This window comes from Taudactylus pleione, unplaced genomic scaffold (assembly GCF_031769625.1).
Source record: "Taudactylus pleione unplaced genomic scaffold, aTauple2 ptg000707l, whole genome shotgun sequence".
In the NCBI taxonomy this organism is placed as follows: domain Eukaryota; kingdom Metazoa; phylum Chordata; class Amphibia; order Anura; family Myobatrachidae; genus Taudactylus; species Taudactylus pleione.
In genome coordinates, this window is record NW_028285109.1 from 16,737,977 (window position 1) to 16,752,632 (window position 14,656).

General features: G+C 43.8%; 1 protein-coding gene across 3 annotated transcripts in view; it reads left to right on the plus strand.

Moving 5' to 3' along the window:
* The window catches only part of ACTN1 (actinin alpha 1), a 139,114-nt gene extending 127,711 nt beyond the window's left edge, over window positions 1–11,403 (plus strand). The window contains exons 19-22 of one of the 3 annotated variants that reach the window (XM_088456527.1): window positions 102–182; window positions 570–635; window positions 2,820–2,978; window positions 10,473–11,403. In XM_088456527.1, coding sequence (XP_088312653.1) covers window positions 102–182; window positions 570–635; window positions 2,820–2,978; window positions 10,473–10,631 — 465 coding nt within the window. In that variant the 3' untranslated portion in view covers window positions 10,632–11,403. The remainder of the gene's footprint in view (window positions 1–101; window positions 183–569; window positions 636–2,819; window positions 2,979–10,472) is intronic. The other 2 variants (XM_088456530.1, XM_088456528.1) reach the window with 2 other exon arrangements.
* The last annotated feature ends 3,253 nt before the right edge of the window (window positions 11,404–14,656 follow it).

Below are 14,656 nucleotides of genomic sequence, written 5' to 3' on the forward strand. Positions count from 1 at the left end.
TCATTCACAATCCTGCCACCCTTTCTTGCCATCTCTGTGCCCTCACTCTATCACTTATTATGCATGCCCCGGACACCTGAACGGTCACTTTCTGTAACAAGGAGCACTCCGGCACGCTTGGCCCAGAGGAATTTAAGGCCTGTCTCATCAGCTTGGGTTACGATATTGGAAACGATCCTCAGGTACAGAAAACTACTCTGTCTATAAGTTCAGACAAGTGCTGGGTAATAATGTGACTTTTGCTTCCCCAGGTACTGCAGACTAGTGTTGCTTTACTGCATATCCAGTAGAAATAATGTCTGTTTTTTCCCTATTTCCTTAATGTTGTCTGTGTGTTTATTATTTTCTCCACATCAATCTTACATCCCTCTCTTCATTCCTCCTCATTACCACTTTCAAACTTCTTTAAAACATCTGATTCTGCTTTTGACTGTATTTCTTATTACTATTTGAATATTTTCTACTATTTCTATGCATTCTGCCACCACTTTCCTCCTCTGACTCCTGTTTCTGATCTCCATATTGCACCTGTCTGTGTTCTGTCCTTTCCATCACTGCTCGTCCTGCAGAAGAAGACCGGTATGCTGGATAGTGATGATTTCCGGGCCTGTCTTATCTCCATGGGTTACAATATGGTAAAGTAATACCTGCTTCTACTGTATGATGCTGTAAGAACGTAGCTGACCATGATAGGACTGAGGAGGAAACTTATACCCAACCATGATGAGTTATTGTCTTAGTTGAGAAGTACGTGCGGTTTTATTCATCCTTCAGCAACTTAAAGGAAATATAGACATAACTTCCAGGCATCTTTATATGGAGGAAGAGTTCAGAAATTGGATCCAGAAAGACCACTTTGTGCTGCTTATTTTTTGGTCATTAGGTTATGCCATAGGACACAATTGTTTAAAAAATGTATAGGGGGTGCGATCATTACTTTATCATGGGAAATGCCATGAACAGAACTAGATAGTGTGGGCAAGAGCACACATATTGGTTAATCCTATATTGTGCATCTGTTATAGCATGCATGGTATGTACCGGTTTATAGACCTTTTTCATTTTCTTAAAATTTTTAGGCAAAATTATGCAAAACTTAACATGATCAATCCCATATGTGCATTTTAAGATTGAGCATTTTAAAATGTTTGTTTCACTGTGCTGTGGTCACTCCATATATATCCGTACAATGAACTTTAGCAAAGACTGCAGAGAAGTAACTGTCTGTAAATGGTACCCAGATCAGTAATGAGCTGTGGAGCCATCTAGCAGCTTTCAGTAGAATGTAACTTATACACTTAGGGAACAATGCAATTGGTAGCGATGCTCTAGTACACACACATGCCGCACTTATGTCAGCCCGAGATAATTTTTTGAATAGGCACTCCTATGAGGCACCAACAAAAGTAAGTGATTATGGGCAAAATTGGGGTGTTGGTGTGCTGTTGCGGGCGTAGCATTGGCACATTGCGGGCACCATCTGCAGTTAAATTGACTCCTTAGTTTTGTATAAGGATTACTGGTTTTCACTGGTACAGTTTATGGCCCAAATTGTGATTAAGGGGTCTATTTACTAAGACTTGGATGGAGATAAAGTGAATGGAGATAAGGTACCAGCCAATCAGCTCCTAACTGCCGTGTCACAGGCTGTGTTTGAAAAATGACAGGAGCTGATTGGCTGGTACCTTATGTCTGTTCACTTTATTTCCATCCAAGGCTTAGTAAATAGACCCATGTGTTCCTGTGCAAAGAAAATAATAAAAATAACCTTAATTTTAAATATTAATCTAAACTTTTACAGTAATAACTCATTAATATGAAACACGTTTTATTCACTTGATTGTTCATGCAATATGTTTTGTGCAGTGTTAATTGAGAGATCAGTGTAAAATGGTTCTCTCCACATGACTATGGTTTCCTCCTTCACCATGTGATGACATAAACTTATAAACACTATGGGAAAAGCAGCCCAACAATGGTGGTAAATAGCAAATAAGTGCCTGGGCTACATAGTATTGTACCTGCTCTATATGGTCCAGTATAATGCAGAACACCAATGGTGCGCAGGTAACTATGCAACCAATCACATTCTACTACACTTACACTTTGGAAATTGAAAGTAAGTGCGTTCTTGGTTGCTGTTGGTTACAGGACCATTCTGTACAGTTTACATAAAGCCCCCAGTGTTTCCAAGTTTGTACTATTTGCATGAATTCTTCTTTTTTTTTTTTTTTAATGGAAATGCATACATAAGGAGTTCATAAGGTACAGCTACAATATAATAACAATGTACATTTATACCAGTCTTTTAGTATGCGGATATGCATGGTGTAAAGCATAGACTGAGAGGACTGCCATGTATATTGTGTTTCTAGAAGCGTCTGCTCCTGCAGTACAGCTGTTTATGTGCTTACTATACATAGAGATCGCTCTAGCACTTCTCTGAGTAAATAAATAATAATATGCTTGATTCAAAGGAAATTAAATAAAAGCTGTTACTGTAAATGATATGGATCGTCCCGAAAGAGTTAGTAAGGAGCAGGCATTCTGGTACCCGGAGGATGGGAGCGCTGGCTTATCAGTGCTGTGGTACAATCTCCCGCCCCCGTCCCCATTTGTGCTGATCATTTTACTCCAGAATGCAGCATTTTATTCGGGTGTATCCTGATCACGTACAGTCGCCTATTTTAGAGCTTGGAGGTCGTCCAATGCCTTTAAATAATAGTACTACATGATCATTCTTTAGCTTTACATTATGACTGTGTCTTGCCATCATTAATCTGCAGTAATTAAAGATTCCTCATTGTTTTCCTTTGTAGGGTGAAGCAGAATTTGTCCGCATAATGGGTATTGTAGATCCAAACAGACTAGGAGTGGTAACATTTCAAGCCTTCATTGACTTCATGTCTCGTGAGACTGCAGACACAGACACCGCTGACCAAGTTATGTCCTCTTTTAAGGTTCTTGCTGGCGATAAGGTTTGTACATACTCCTCCTCTTGCTATTATTCATGGAATACGTTTGTATTTCTCATTCTATTCTGCGAACTTAAACCTGCAAATTTGAAAATGTAAGCTTTATTGAGATGTTTCATTATACAAACTTACAATGTAGTTCTGGCTGGGGGGGGGGGTCGGTTGGGCTGCACATCCTAATTTAAACACAATAAGAGGTGCTACCTTGCTGAGATCTGTAGTTCTACAGCAGAAATAGAAGGGGGGAAAGCAGATGCACACTCTAAGCACTAAGAACACTGAATATCACAATATATATATAATAAACTATCAATAAACATGGTCTTAAATTGAGGTTCGTAGTACATATTTGGCCAAAGATGTTTGCCCACCTACCACATCAAGGTGACCTCATCAGGTGGGTCCCTGACATCCCTAATACTACCACATTGTATAAATGTATCTAGGACTTACCTATAATAGTGCCCATTACATGTATGTACTGCAATGCAAGGTAAAATATTAATTCAAATCACCTGAGGCACGTGGGAGGAGTGCTAGCACCAACAAGTGTACCTTAAATACACAGAAAAAAGGGGGGGGGGGGGGTTGGGCTGCACACCCTAATTTAAACACAATAAGAGGTGCTACCTTGCTGAGATCTGTAGTTCTACAGCAGATGCGTGCATTTAAGGTACGCTTGTTGGTGCTAGCACTCTTCCTACCTGCCCCAGGTAGTATGGGTCCTGTGCATTGCAGTACACACATGTAATGGGCACTATTATAGGCAAGTCCTAGATAAATGTTATGTTACACAGTGGCACTTTGTGTGCACTTGCTTTAGAGGTAGCAATTAATTTCCCCACATGCAGACACACATAAAAAAAAAAACAGATTTATTAATCTATATCACATGGTACATAGTGTTAAATATATGCTTAATTACGTTTCTGTTGAAGAGATTTAAAATGTGGGTGCACTGTATTTGCAACTTAAAACAAAGGTAGAAACTGGTATTAAAGAGAGGATGGCAGTCTAAAGTCATGTGTAATAGCATTAATACACTTTATTGCACAGCTGCTAATGACCAATATTAGGATAAGAGAATATGCCTGGTGGTATGCTGGTTGGTGGAATAAGGAGGAAGAGGAGTATGGGCCTGATTCAGCAAGGAATGCACGCACTTGGCCGATGTAGTCGCACTGCGCATGCGCAAACTAGCCTGTGCGATCGGGTTACGGTACGCAGACTACACGCATTTACCACAAGCATTTCTAAATGGAAATACCAATAATAGTTTATACCAAGCCGGTTTTTAAACAAATGTTTTACTCTGGTTATGAATGTTTTTATGCCATTTTATTTTTCACCTTTGTTTAATCATTTACTTAAGAAGAGGCTTTATTATCTGAATAATTTAGTGCTAGGGAATTATACTGTTTTATTTATATTTGCCACTGTACTAAGGGGACCTTGAGTACTTTTTTTCCCAATAGCAGCAAAGATTCAGCAGGAGCAGAGCAGGTTTTCTGATTTCCATATACATAGCACTAAGATTTTTTTTAACGGATCTATTTAGATGCATAAAGGTGAAAAGGTTTCAGTTTTGCCCTTCTCATACATGATCCAATACAATGGTTCTCAACCTCAGCCCTCAAGTTTCCCCAACAGGTCATGTTTGAGGCTTGCTGTCTGTGAAGCAGGCAGGATAATTACTGACCCAGCAAAATAGAGTAACTCACCTGTGCAGGATTATAGACGGGATGTAGTCAGCATGCCTGCGTGTGGGATGCCAACGGTCTAAATGCCAGCAACGGTATCCCGGCTCCAGTATTCTGACCGCCGGCATCCCAAAGGTAAGTGTTAGGCACTAAGATGGGAGTGTTAGGTTTAGGGTGTGGGGAGGGGGAGGTTAGGTCCAGACACTTGGGGGGGAAGGTTAGGTTCAGGCATCGGGATGGGTAGAGGTTAGCTTTAGCAGTGCTTACCTACGAGTGTCGGTATTCTGACCGCCGGGATGCCACTGTCTGTATTCTGATCGCCCATTACCCAACCCTTCTAGACATCCACATAACATGACTTGTTGGTGATACTTGAGGACTGGGGTTGAGAACCCCTGATATAAAACTATATGTACTGCTGCTGAGCCAGTGGCGTATCTATAATGGGTGCAGGGCCCCACACCGCACACCCTGCACCCATATTGATTTAAACTCACCTGTCCGATGTCGGGTGTCGGCGCTGCTCAGAACACCGGAAAATGGCCGCTGCGCCCATTTTTACAGAGTTTTGCACATGCGCAGTAGACTCCAGGCACACTCTAGTGCCCGGAGTCTACTAATGCTCCAGTGCCTGGTCAGCCGACTGCCGGCCATCGGGGACAGAAGAGGGAGCCCCGCACAGGGAGTGCACACGGGCCCTCCTCCTCTCTTAAGACGCCCCTGTGCTGAGCGAATTATAAATTGCTTTAGACTGACAGATTACCCAGCAGCATCATACAAAATAATTGGTGAAAGCTACATGCATTTTTAGAAGTGAGGAGATGTTTGCTAGCAGATAACACATCATCATATCTAACAAAGACTTGTATATAATTTACCATCATCACACTGGGTATGCAATCGGGAAGCCGACTGCCTAAATACCGGCAGCCGGCTTCCCGACTGTCATATCCCGGCAAGGGTGAAATGCTGGGCGTCTAGATGTAGACGCCCACATTTCCCCGACGCCAGGAGACCGGCGCCCGGCATCCCGTACGTAGTGATGCCGGGCGCCGCGAGCGGACAACCACGGGGGGGAGGGTTAGGTTTAGGGCTCCCTGGGGGGACTTAGGGTTAGGCACCCCCCGGGGGACTTAGGTTTAGGCAGCGGGGAAGGGGGTGGTTAGGGTTAGGCACTTGGGGGGAAGTTAGGGTTAGGCACCCCTAAGGAGGGTTAGGGTTAGGAGGGTTAGGTTAGTATATACTCACCTATCCACGATCGGGATTTCCAGCGCTGTCGGGCTTCCGCTGCTTGGAACTCTGCTGATGTCGGGCTACCGCTGACGGGAATCGAACCGCCGGCCATGCGGTCGGCGGTATTTCATACCCATTCCTCACACTGCCACTCTCAGGTCCCCTCCCCTAAACACACACACCACCAGCCTATGCGCCAGAGCCAGAACTGTACATTTTGGTGTCCTGTGCCGGAAAGAGCAACGGCAACCCCTCCCTCTCCTATATTTTAAATAGGGGCAGCATTTGGTCTTGTGGGGAAGGGGAGTGGCCACACTAGCGTTCCCGCTAGACTGTTGGACGCTGTGCCCTGCCCAATTTCTAAAGGGTGGAATGCGCCCTGCCCCTCTTGGCAGAGCCCCTTTAAAACAGCCTTCAGGTGAATGGATGCCAGGCGCATGCGCCTATTCAATAAGACAGGAGCGCTTGGGGGCAGCCCGGCATGCTCCCCCAAGAGTGATGAAAAGGGGGCGCCTTAAAGACATGCGCCCTTTTCTCGTTGCCATGCTCCCTTTTCGGCACACGTAAGAGTGCCCCTTTCTAGGTCCAGCGCTGGACCTAGAATGAACACTAGCCACACAATAGTATGATAGAATGAACTCTAGCCACACAATTCAAATTAACCCAAACAGTAATGCAACCTTACTCATGTTACTCCACACAAGTGTCCCTTATTCACGTTACGCCACACATTAGTGCAGCGCTCACCCGGCTAACAAATCTGTAACCAGGCTCAGAGTCAGAGCTGCAGAGAAGGAGCTGGGCGCACAGCTACTAAAATACCTAGCAGCGGGCGCCAGGCAAATGGAGATTGCAGTGGTGGCTGGTGCTGCCTCCCAGGGCATCCTGAACTCGATGCAAAAATCCACGTGTTTTCAAATAAAGTCTTAATAATGGACTTTGGGCCTGATTCAGCAAGGAAGGCAGTTGCTAATACCAGTGCCAGATTAAGGTCCACATGGGCCTGGAGCTGAAATTTATGAAGGGCCTATTGTGTTCCGCTGCAAGGTTTGTGACCAGCACCATGAGAGTGTGACTAATTTAATAGTGTGTGTGACCACTGTTGCAAGGGGATGTCCTGTGCTGAAGGGGTGACTAGCGCCTACCTTTAAAAACACAATCTTCCTCCCCTCTTCTCTAATGTGATAGCCTACAAATGAACAAATGGAAACACCCATTGTTAATGTGACTGTACTGTAATATGCCAAAAAGACTAATAGCTATAGGGACATATCTATTAAAATATGAGGCTTGTCCTTCGATAAGAACCTGTCCCGGCTATCAGGAAGAAATAAAGTGAACTTATCTGCAATCACTTTACTTCTATCTACGGACCCCCTTGCGGCTACTGGAAAGCTGCACATGCGCAGTAGCCGCAAGGGTGCAGAAGATAGAAGAAGTAAGTTGTGTATGTGAAGCTCTTTGGGACGTCCTACAGCCCACCAGAGAGGGATTGCAGAATGCCTCTCTGGCAGGGCAGCCCCATAGCAGGTGAACATGGCGTTAGCCCAAGCAGGCAACATCCACAACGCAGTGCTTTACAGATCTTGTTATATACTGTCCCCATAGAAAACTATGTAGATTGATGCTGCGTGAGCAGGCGGATAGAAAGCAGGATACATCTCTGTCACTGTATCTCCTGCTTTCCTCATTTGGCAAAAGCCACAAACCATTTTTGAACATCCTGTAGCCCACCAGAGAGGGATTACAAGATCCCTCTATGGCAGCGCAGCCCCATAGTAGGTGGGGATGGCTACTGCGGGAGCTGGTGAACAGAGACATCTCATGCTCTCCTCGGTACATCTGAGACATACTTAATACTGTCCTTGAACATTGCGGAAACAGCAATTTCCACACACACATACACATACACACACATACACACACATATACACAACAGTCCCTGATGAAGCACAGTGTCGGTGCCGTATCAGGATGGCAGTTTGTCCTGTGCTGCACTCCCACCCCTCTCACTCCCCCCGCCCCTCCCCTCTCCCTGATACCACTTCCGCCAGGGGTTGGTGGAGGGCAGGTATTTTGCTCAGCACTGCAGGAAGTCTCTTTATTGAGACCTCTGGAGCCGGGCAGTCTGCGGCCGGTGACCTTCGTAGATTCCGCCCTGTGTGTAGGCACCGAACGCATCGCCCTCCCTACGGCCCTGCACAGCGTCACATGCCAAGTGAAATGTGTTGAATACACATCCCCACCTGCAATCAGGGAAGTGCACGGACCTCCGGTGACCCGCATAGCACTCTGACAGCTGCCGCGAGATGCTGCTGACAAGAGCTCAACCTGTAGCAATATAGGTAAGAACCGGAAGCGCTTCACAATACAGCACCGGTGCCCGGCACTCCATCCATGAAAAGTTATGTACATCCTATTACTGCACATACCGCTTGATTTAATTAGCCAGCACATGGACAAGGAAGGAAACAGCCACCACACAGCACCTCCCATAAGCACTTGCACTTAAAATCTGCATAGTCTCAAAAGCTGCAACAAAAGACTATCACATCAGGATGTGTCCAGCATTGCTGGTATCACCGATACCGCTACACATGAATTATGTCCATACAGTAGAATACGGACAGCGACATGAGAATTCTGCCTAATACGGAAATGTAATGGTTATTTAGTTAAAAATTGTTGTATCTATTAATATATGTGCTTGTACATCAATAGTGCCAGTGGTGTTTTATCAAATTTAACTACTTTGGTGTTTATAAGTATGATCCAATGTTTTATGAATTATTTAGTATAGAAAATGTTTTTATTTTAACCATGTACTGAGATACATATGGTTTAATATATACTAATTATTTAGATAATTTTTGAGGCACTATGTGTACCAAATACATATATATATATATATATATATATATATATAATACAAATATAATACATATATAAGCACCTCTCCTTGGGGGACTCAGAGGTTCACACCCCGCAGTGCTGCTGCTGTTACCAGATTGGATCACAGAGGTGCTGTGTCTGAAGCTAAGCCTATGCTGCTGGAGGTCGGTCGTCGGTGCAGGGACAGGCTGCGTGAGGCTGCGGTAGTGTCGGCGGGCGCTACACATATGTGACGTCACGGTCAGTGATGTCACGTGACCCGCAGGCAGAGGTGGTGCCGCTGCCAGCGAGTCTCTGAGTGTTAGCGCCGCTGGGCAGACTAGTGAACCCCAGCCCTCCAATGCACAGCAATAATGTTTATGCACTGGAGCCACGGCCAGGGAGGAGGGAGGGGTGCGCGGCTGAGCGGGGAGGGTGCGCGGCCAGGGGGGGAGGAAGTGGGCCCTCAGGCTGCTGTAGAAGGAAAAAACTAAATCCTGTCTACAGCAGCGCACACACACCAGATGGCTGTGGGCCTATTCTGATGGTGGGCCTGAAGCTGTAGCTCCATCAGCCCCATTATTAATCTGGCCCTGGCTAATACGCATGCAATCAGCCGATTGTTGCGTACTGCGTATGCATCGCTGTGTGTGAACTATCCCTTGCGATCGGGACTGCGACTGCAGTGACTACCATCACAGAGTGATTGACAGGAAGTGCTGTTTATGGGTGGTAACGGGGGGCTTGGGGGTGGTTGGCTGAACGCAGGCGTGCCAGTGTGTTTGAACACCGTTGCATGGGCGTGCATAAATTAGCCACTGCGATGCCCTACGCAGCCTGAGGCTTGATAGCGTGCGTGGAAGTTAGCAATTTCTGAGTAAGGTCAGAGCTTGTGCAAGCGTGCGTGAGGTTGCGATGGTACTCGATTGTACCGATAGTTTCAGTCTTGCTAAACATTACAGATGTGTGTAAGGTAACGTGGGTGTCCTTATGTAGTGCAGCGGAGGCGGCATTGCGATCGTAATTTATTTGCATACTATCGCAGTTGAACTGCGTGCGTAATCACTATTGCATTCCCTAGTGAATCAGGTCCTTTGTACTATACTAACATTAAGCCAGACGCTAATATCAAATAGCGTGCCAGCACAAGGCAGGAGGGATTTCACTACCCTGCCCTCAGACGGACTGACATTTACCACAAGCATTTCTAAATGGAAATACCAATAATAGTTTATACCAAGCTGGTTTTTAAACAAATGTTTTACTCTGGTTATGAATGTTTTTTTGCCATTTTATTTTATTTTTCACCTTTGTTTAATCATTTACTTAAGAAGAGGCTTTATTATCTGAATAATTTAGTGCTAGGGAATTATAGTATTGTATTTGTATTTGTCACTGTACTAAGGGGACCTTGAGTACTTTTTTTTCCCAATAGCAGCAAAGATTCAGCAGGAGCAGAGCAGGTTTTCTGATTTCCATATACATAGCACTAAGATTTTTTTTTAATGGATCTATTTAGATGCATAAAGGTGAAATGATTACCCTTTATATAACATTGGCTGTAGAATAGTTTGATCACTGATAATGTTGGCTATGAAGCATATACAATCCTCTTGTGATGTCTTCATAGCTGAAGTGGGGAAAATGTGCAAACACCTGTTATCGACAAATGAATTGTCTTTCTTTCCTGCAGAATTACATCACTGCTGATGAGCTGCGTCGGGAACTTCCCCCTGATCAAGCAGAATATTGTATTGCTAGGATGGCACCATACATCGGACATGACACCGTCCCAGGGGCCCTGGACTACATGTCTTTTTCTACAGCACTCTATGGTGAAAGTGACCTTTAACCCTTCATTCTTCACCTCGAAGGTCACTGCAGTGCTGAGTGGCCACCACTTCTGTACCCAATGTGGTTTCAGCTTTCACGCCTTTTGTGTGTCTTCATAGCTCACCAGATGAATAAAAACAAAATCACTTTCACCCCTGTAGCGCTCAGACCCTTTGTCCGTCTGGCGCTGCAGGGAGGCTGAATATTTGTGTAAAGTTTTGTCCTTTAAAGCAACAGTTTACAAATAAAATTTTTACTAAAGACCTTTAAATGCTTATTTTATTATGAGAGGAAAAAAAGTGAAATGTATTTTTCTGCCAACAACAAAAGTAAAGCTAACTCTTCTTTATGGCTTGTCGGAGAAGAATAGTTGAAAGTTCCAGATTCTTATCTGTCTCCATTTTGCTACCACACATGAAGAGCAATGACTGTTTAGTAGTTGTGACCTGGCCTAAAATCTATTTCCATCCACCAAAAGCAATTTCTGACAAACTGCGTTATAGCGAAACTATGTCAAGATGGAAATGAAACCTCATGAAAACATCCATATTTTTCTAAGCAAAAGCATACGTTTCCAATATTTAATGTAAGATACAGAACGCTGCAACTTTTCACAGCTCATAAACTTATTTTTAATGTTGCTACAGATGGTTTGTACCTGAAGCTTCAATAATCTGTCCTCATTATCTGCTTGTCACAGTCCTTATTAATGAAGTTCATGTTTAAATTTTAATCATTTGTGTTATTGGTTACTTTCAAATAAATTACATTTATTAATACAATTTACACAATCTGTCAATTCTGGATTTGTTTTTCTAAGGGTTCACTGTTTGGATTGTGAATGTACACAAGCAAATCTGTGCGTGTATAAATTCATAAAATAATGCTGAAACACAAACGTCTATTTTTATATGGGGAGTCTTGTAATATTTAAACCCCCATACACCTACCGACCGGTTGCGCGATCGGATCAGAAACCGATCCATCAGCTCAGAAATGCCAATCTGCAGCCATCGATGTTCCGCAATCTGCCGGAGGATCGGCGAAATTCTCAATGTTAAATTTCACTGATGTAGAAATCACAATCATATTTTGATCGTGATCGGCAAATCGGTGAAATCTAACAGGTTGGATTTCACCGATCCTACAATGCCGGATTGCAGGAACGTGGTGATCCGTCAGTAGTGTATGGGCCCTTAACTAACCAGAGAGTGTTTTCAAAGCAAATGATCATTGGCTGCTTTGACCAATGGTTTAAAATGGCAATAGAAATAAATGTTACATCAGGATTGTTCTATTGCTGTTTTTTTAAATCCATGCTGGCTAGTAAATCTACCCCTTACCGTGCAGGTAAGTGTGATTTTTTTTTTTTTTTATGAAGTCCCTGTGTATTACGTTGGATCAGGTTAGTAGAAAATGAAAGGTCCGTAATATAGGGGTACCTCTACACTACAGAAACATTTTCTAAGCAATAAGAACAAATTTTAAATTATGAGGCACAGTGATTTATTATCAAGATAATAGAAGGCTACACTCTTCATATAATAATGGAGATACACTATTTAATAATATAGAGCACCATTATTTATTAGTAATATAAAAGGGGGTACTATAATTTTATAGGGGCACTATATTAAGACATTTTTGTTATCTTATTTTAATACAGAATGGGAGGGGATTGTGGTACTTTTGCAATTAAGCCATCTCACCTGTCACAACCTCTTGTGTTCCAGCTGTTTGTCTGCTAATTTCATACATGCCCTCCGATAAGTCTGGTGCTCTGCTAGGAAAAGTTGGCTCAGCGATTTGTAGAGGGGGGGTTTGTAGTTGGGGTTTGAAAAATTGTGGTTTTGCCTTTAATAAATGGCAGTTTATAAACCCACAAGACTATCTTGGTACCCCCCAGATCTAGGTTTAGGGGCAGGATTCAAATAATGTCAACTTTGGCTAATGGGCCTTTTATAGTACTTTGGGTATGGTCTGGGTTAGTTCTGGTATTGGGAATGTAGTTTCATTTAAAGTTTTTAACAAAAATAAGAATTATGGTAGACTTACCTGTGTTAACTCTATTTTTCTTTGAGGTCCACAGGGATACCATGGGGAAATGTGGTTGGAGTGATCCAGGCACCAAACAGTTAAGACTTCAGTTCCCAGAATAGACAACGTAGCATTTCTGACTGAGTGCGTCACATGAGCATCCACAGTAGGACGCACGGAGTCAGAAATGTTACGTTGTCTATTCTATCAGCATCTTCTCTCAAGGATTCTACAGATAGAAAAATTGATACATGTCTTAAGGCAATATTTCCATCCTCGGGAGCCGCTACTCGTCCAGCTATGGCTGGAGCCTGGGTAACTAAAGCTGTTGAGGAATGGACGGGGGCATTGGAGGACTCTACCAGATGCTACCAGAGAACAGATGAAGTATATCTCTCACATACGGGAAGCGGCCTCCTATTTGGGAGGAGTTGCAATAGATGCTGGAAGTTTAGCTTCTAAAGCATCAGTAGGGTCCTTGGGTTAACATCCTGGAAAGCTGATAAGGATCAAAGACGACTCTGGAAACTACCTTTTTATGGAAATATACTTTTTGGAGCAGAGTTAGATAAGATAATAACTATTCTGGCAGCTTCAAAATCTGTAGTTCTGCTATCTACGGCTACATTGAAGTCTAGGCAGTTTTCTGTTCGGTCTTTTCGTCCTCTGGGACGAGCAAAGGAACAGTCTTACTCCAGGCAGCCTAGTTATCGAAGGACAACTTGCAAAAACTAGACTGCCTGGAGTATGTAACTTGCATTTAGGCACTTTAGTAACTACGGGTATGCTTGCAACCGCTGACTGAGCCCTACTCTGACATGAGTGGGCATAAGCATCCATCCAGGAAGGATGTATAGGAGATGTAAACATAGCATGCTGTGGGTACCTCATACAAGGAGACATTATGGGAGTAGCCATACGATTCACAAACTGCTTCATAACCTGAGACAAGGGAAACACCCAAGATGGCTCTTGTACAGGGACTGGTGAGGTGGCTCTTTATAAAAGACAGCTCACAAACCATCCTTAATCAAGTCCTGATATGTCAAGCCCGCTAAACAAGCTTTACATGAGATCTAAACAAAAGGACCCCCTCCTCCTGATAGCCTTTATTATTGACATATTCAAAAGGTAACAATGTAATGTGACAACCTTCACAAATAATTCAATGTGAAGTATAATAAAACTCCTGCACAGAGGGATGAGGAGAAAAACAGTGATGGCTATAACTGACAGTCAGAAATAAAAGGCAGTTTCAACACAGCAGCTAGCAGTCACATACAATGCATATGCAATTTAGTTGCAATGGGTGCTGAATCAACTATCCATATGGACCCTGAAGAAGAAACAGCATGCTGTGATTATCCCATTAGAGGAGGCAGTGTAGGAGTTCCGCTAGCTGCATCATCACCTGGGACAAGGAGACAGCACACCAACTATCCTGTATAAAGTTCTGAGTGGACAAGCCTGCCAAACAGAATTTACCTGTAACCAGCACAGAGGCCTCAGCCTCCTGTTTCCCTTTTGCATATTCCATAATAAAAATGCATATGTAATTTAGTTGCAATAGACTCTGAATCAACTACTCAAACACAAGGCTTGGTAGAATATAGAGCACCATATACCTAACCCGAGGGAGAGGTATACAGGGAGACTGAGCCAAAAACCACCTGAGACCAAATCGCTTCAGCAGAGCACCGATAGTGGACTATGAGCATCTCATTTACACGAGGAGAGTAGGAGGAGTGACCCAGATGTGCGAAAACCTTTGATGGATCTGCGTTTGGGTTGGGGGAGGAGCTGCTGGTGGAGAGTCTACCTCCTCTAAGCTGAATCAACCGACCGGGTATGCTGGCCTCATGGCAGCATAAGCGTCTGCTGCCGATCCCTGGTGTCAGGCCCCGGTAGTCCAGTGAGGGAGCGGACACACTGGGCCCTCACTGCAGCGGCTTCCAGGCCTCTCCAGCGCTGGAAGCAAGGAAGGCCGCACGCGATTCCTCGTAAGAA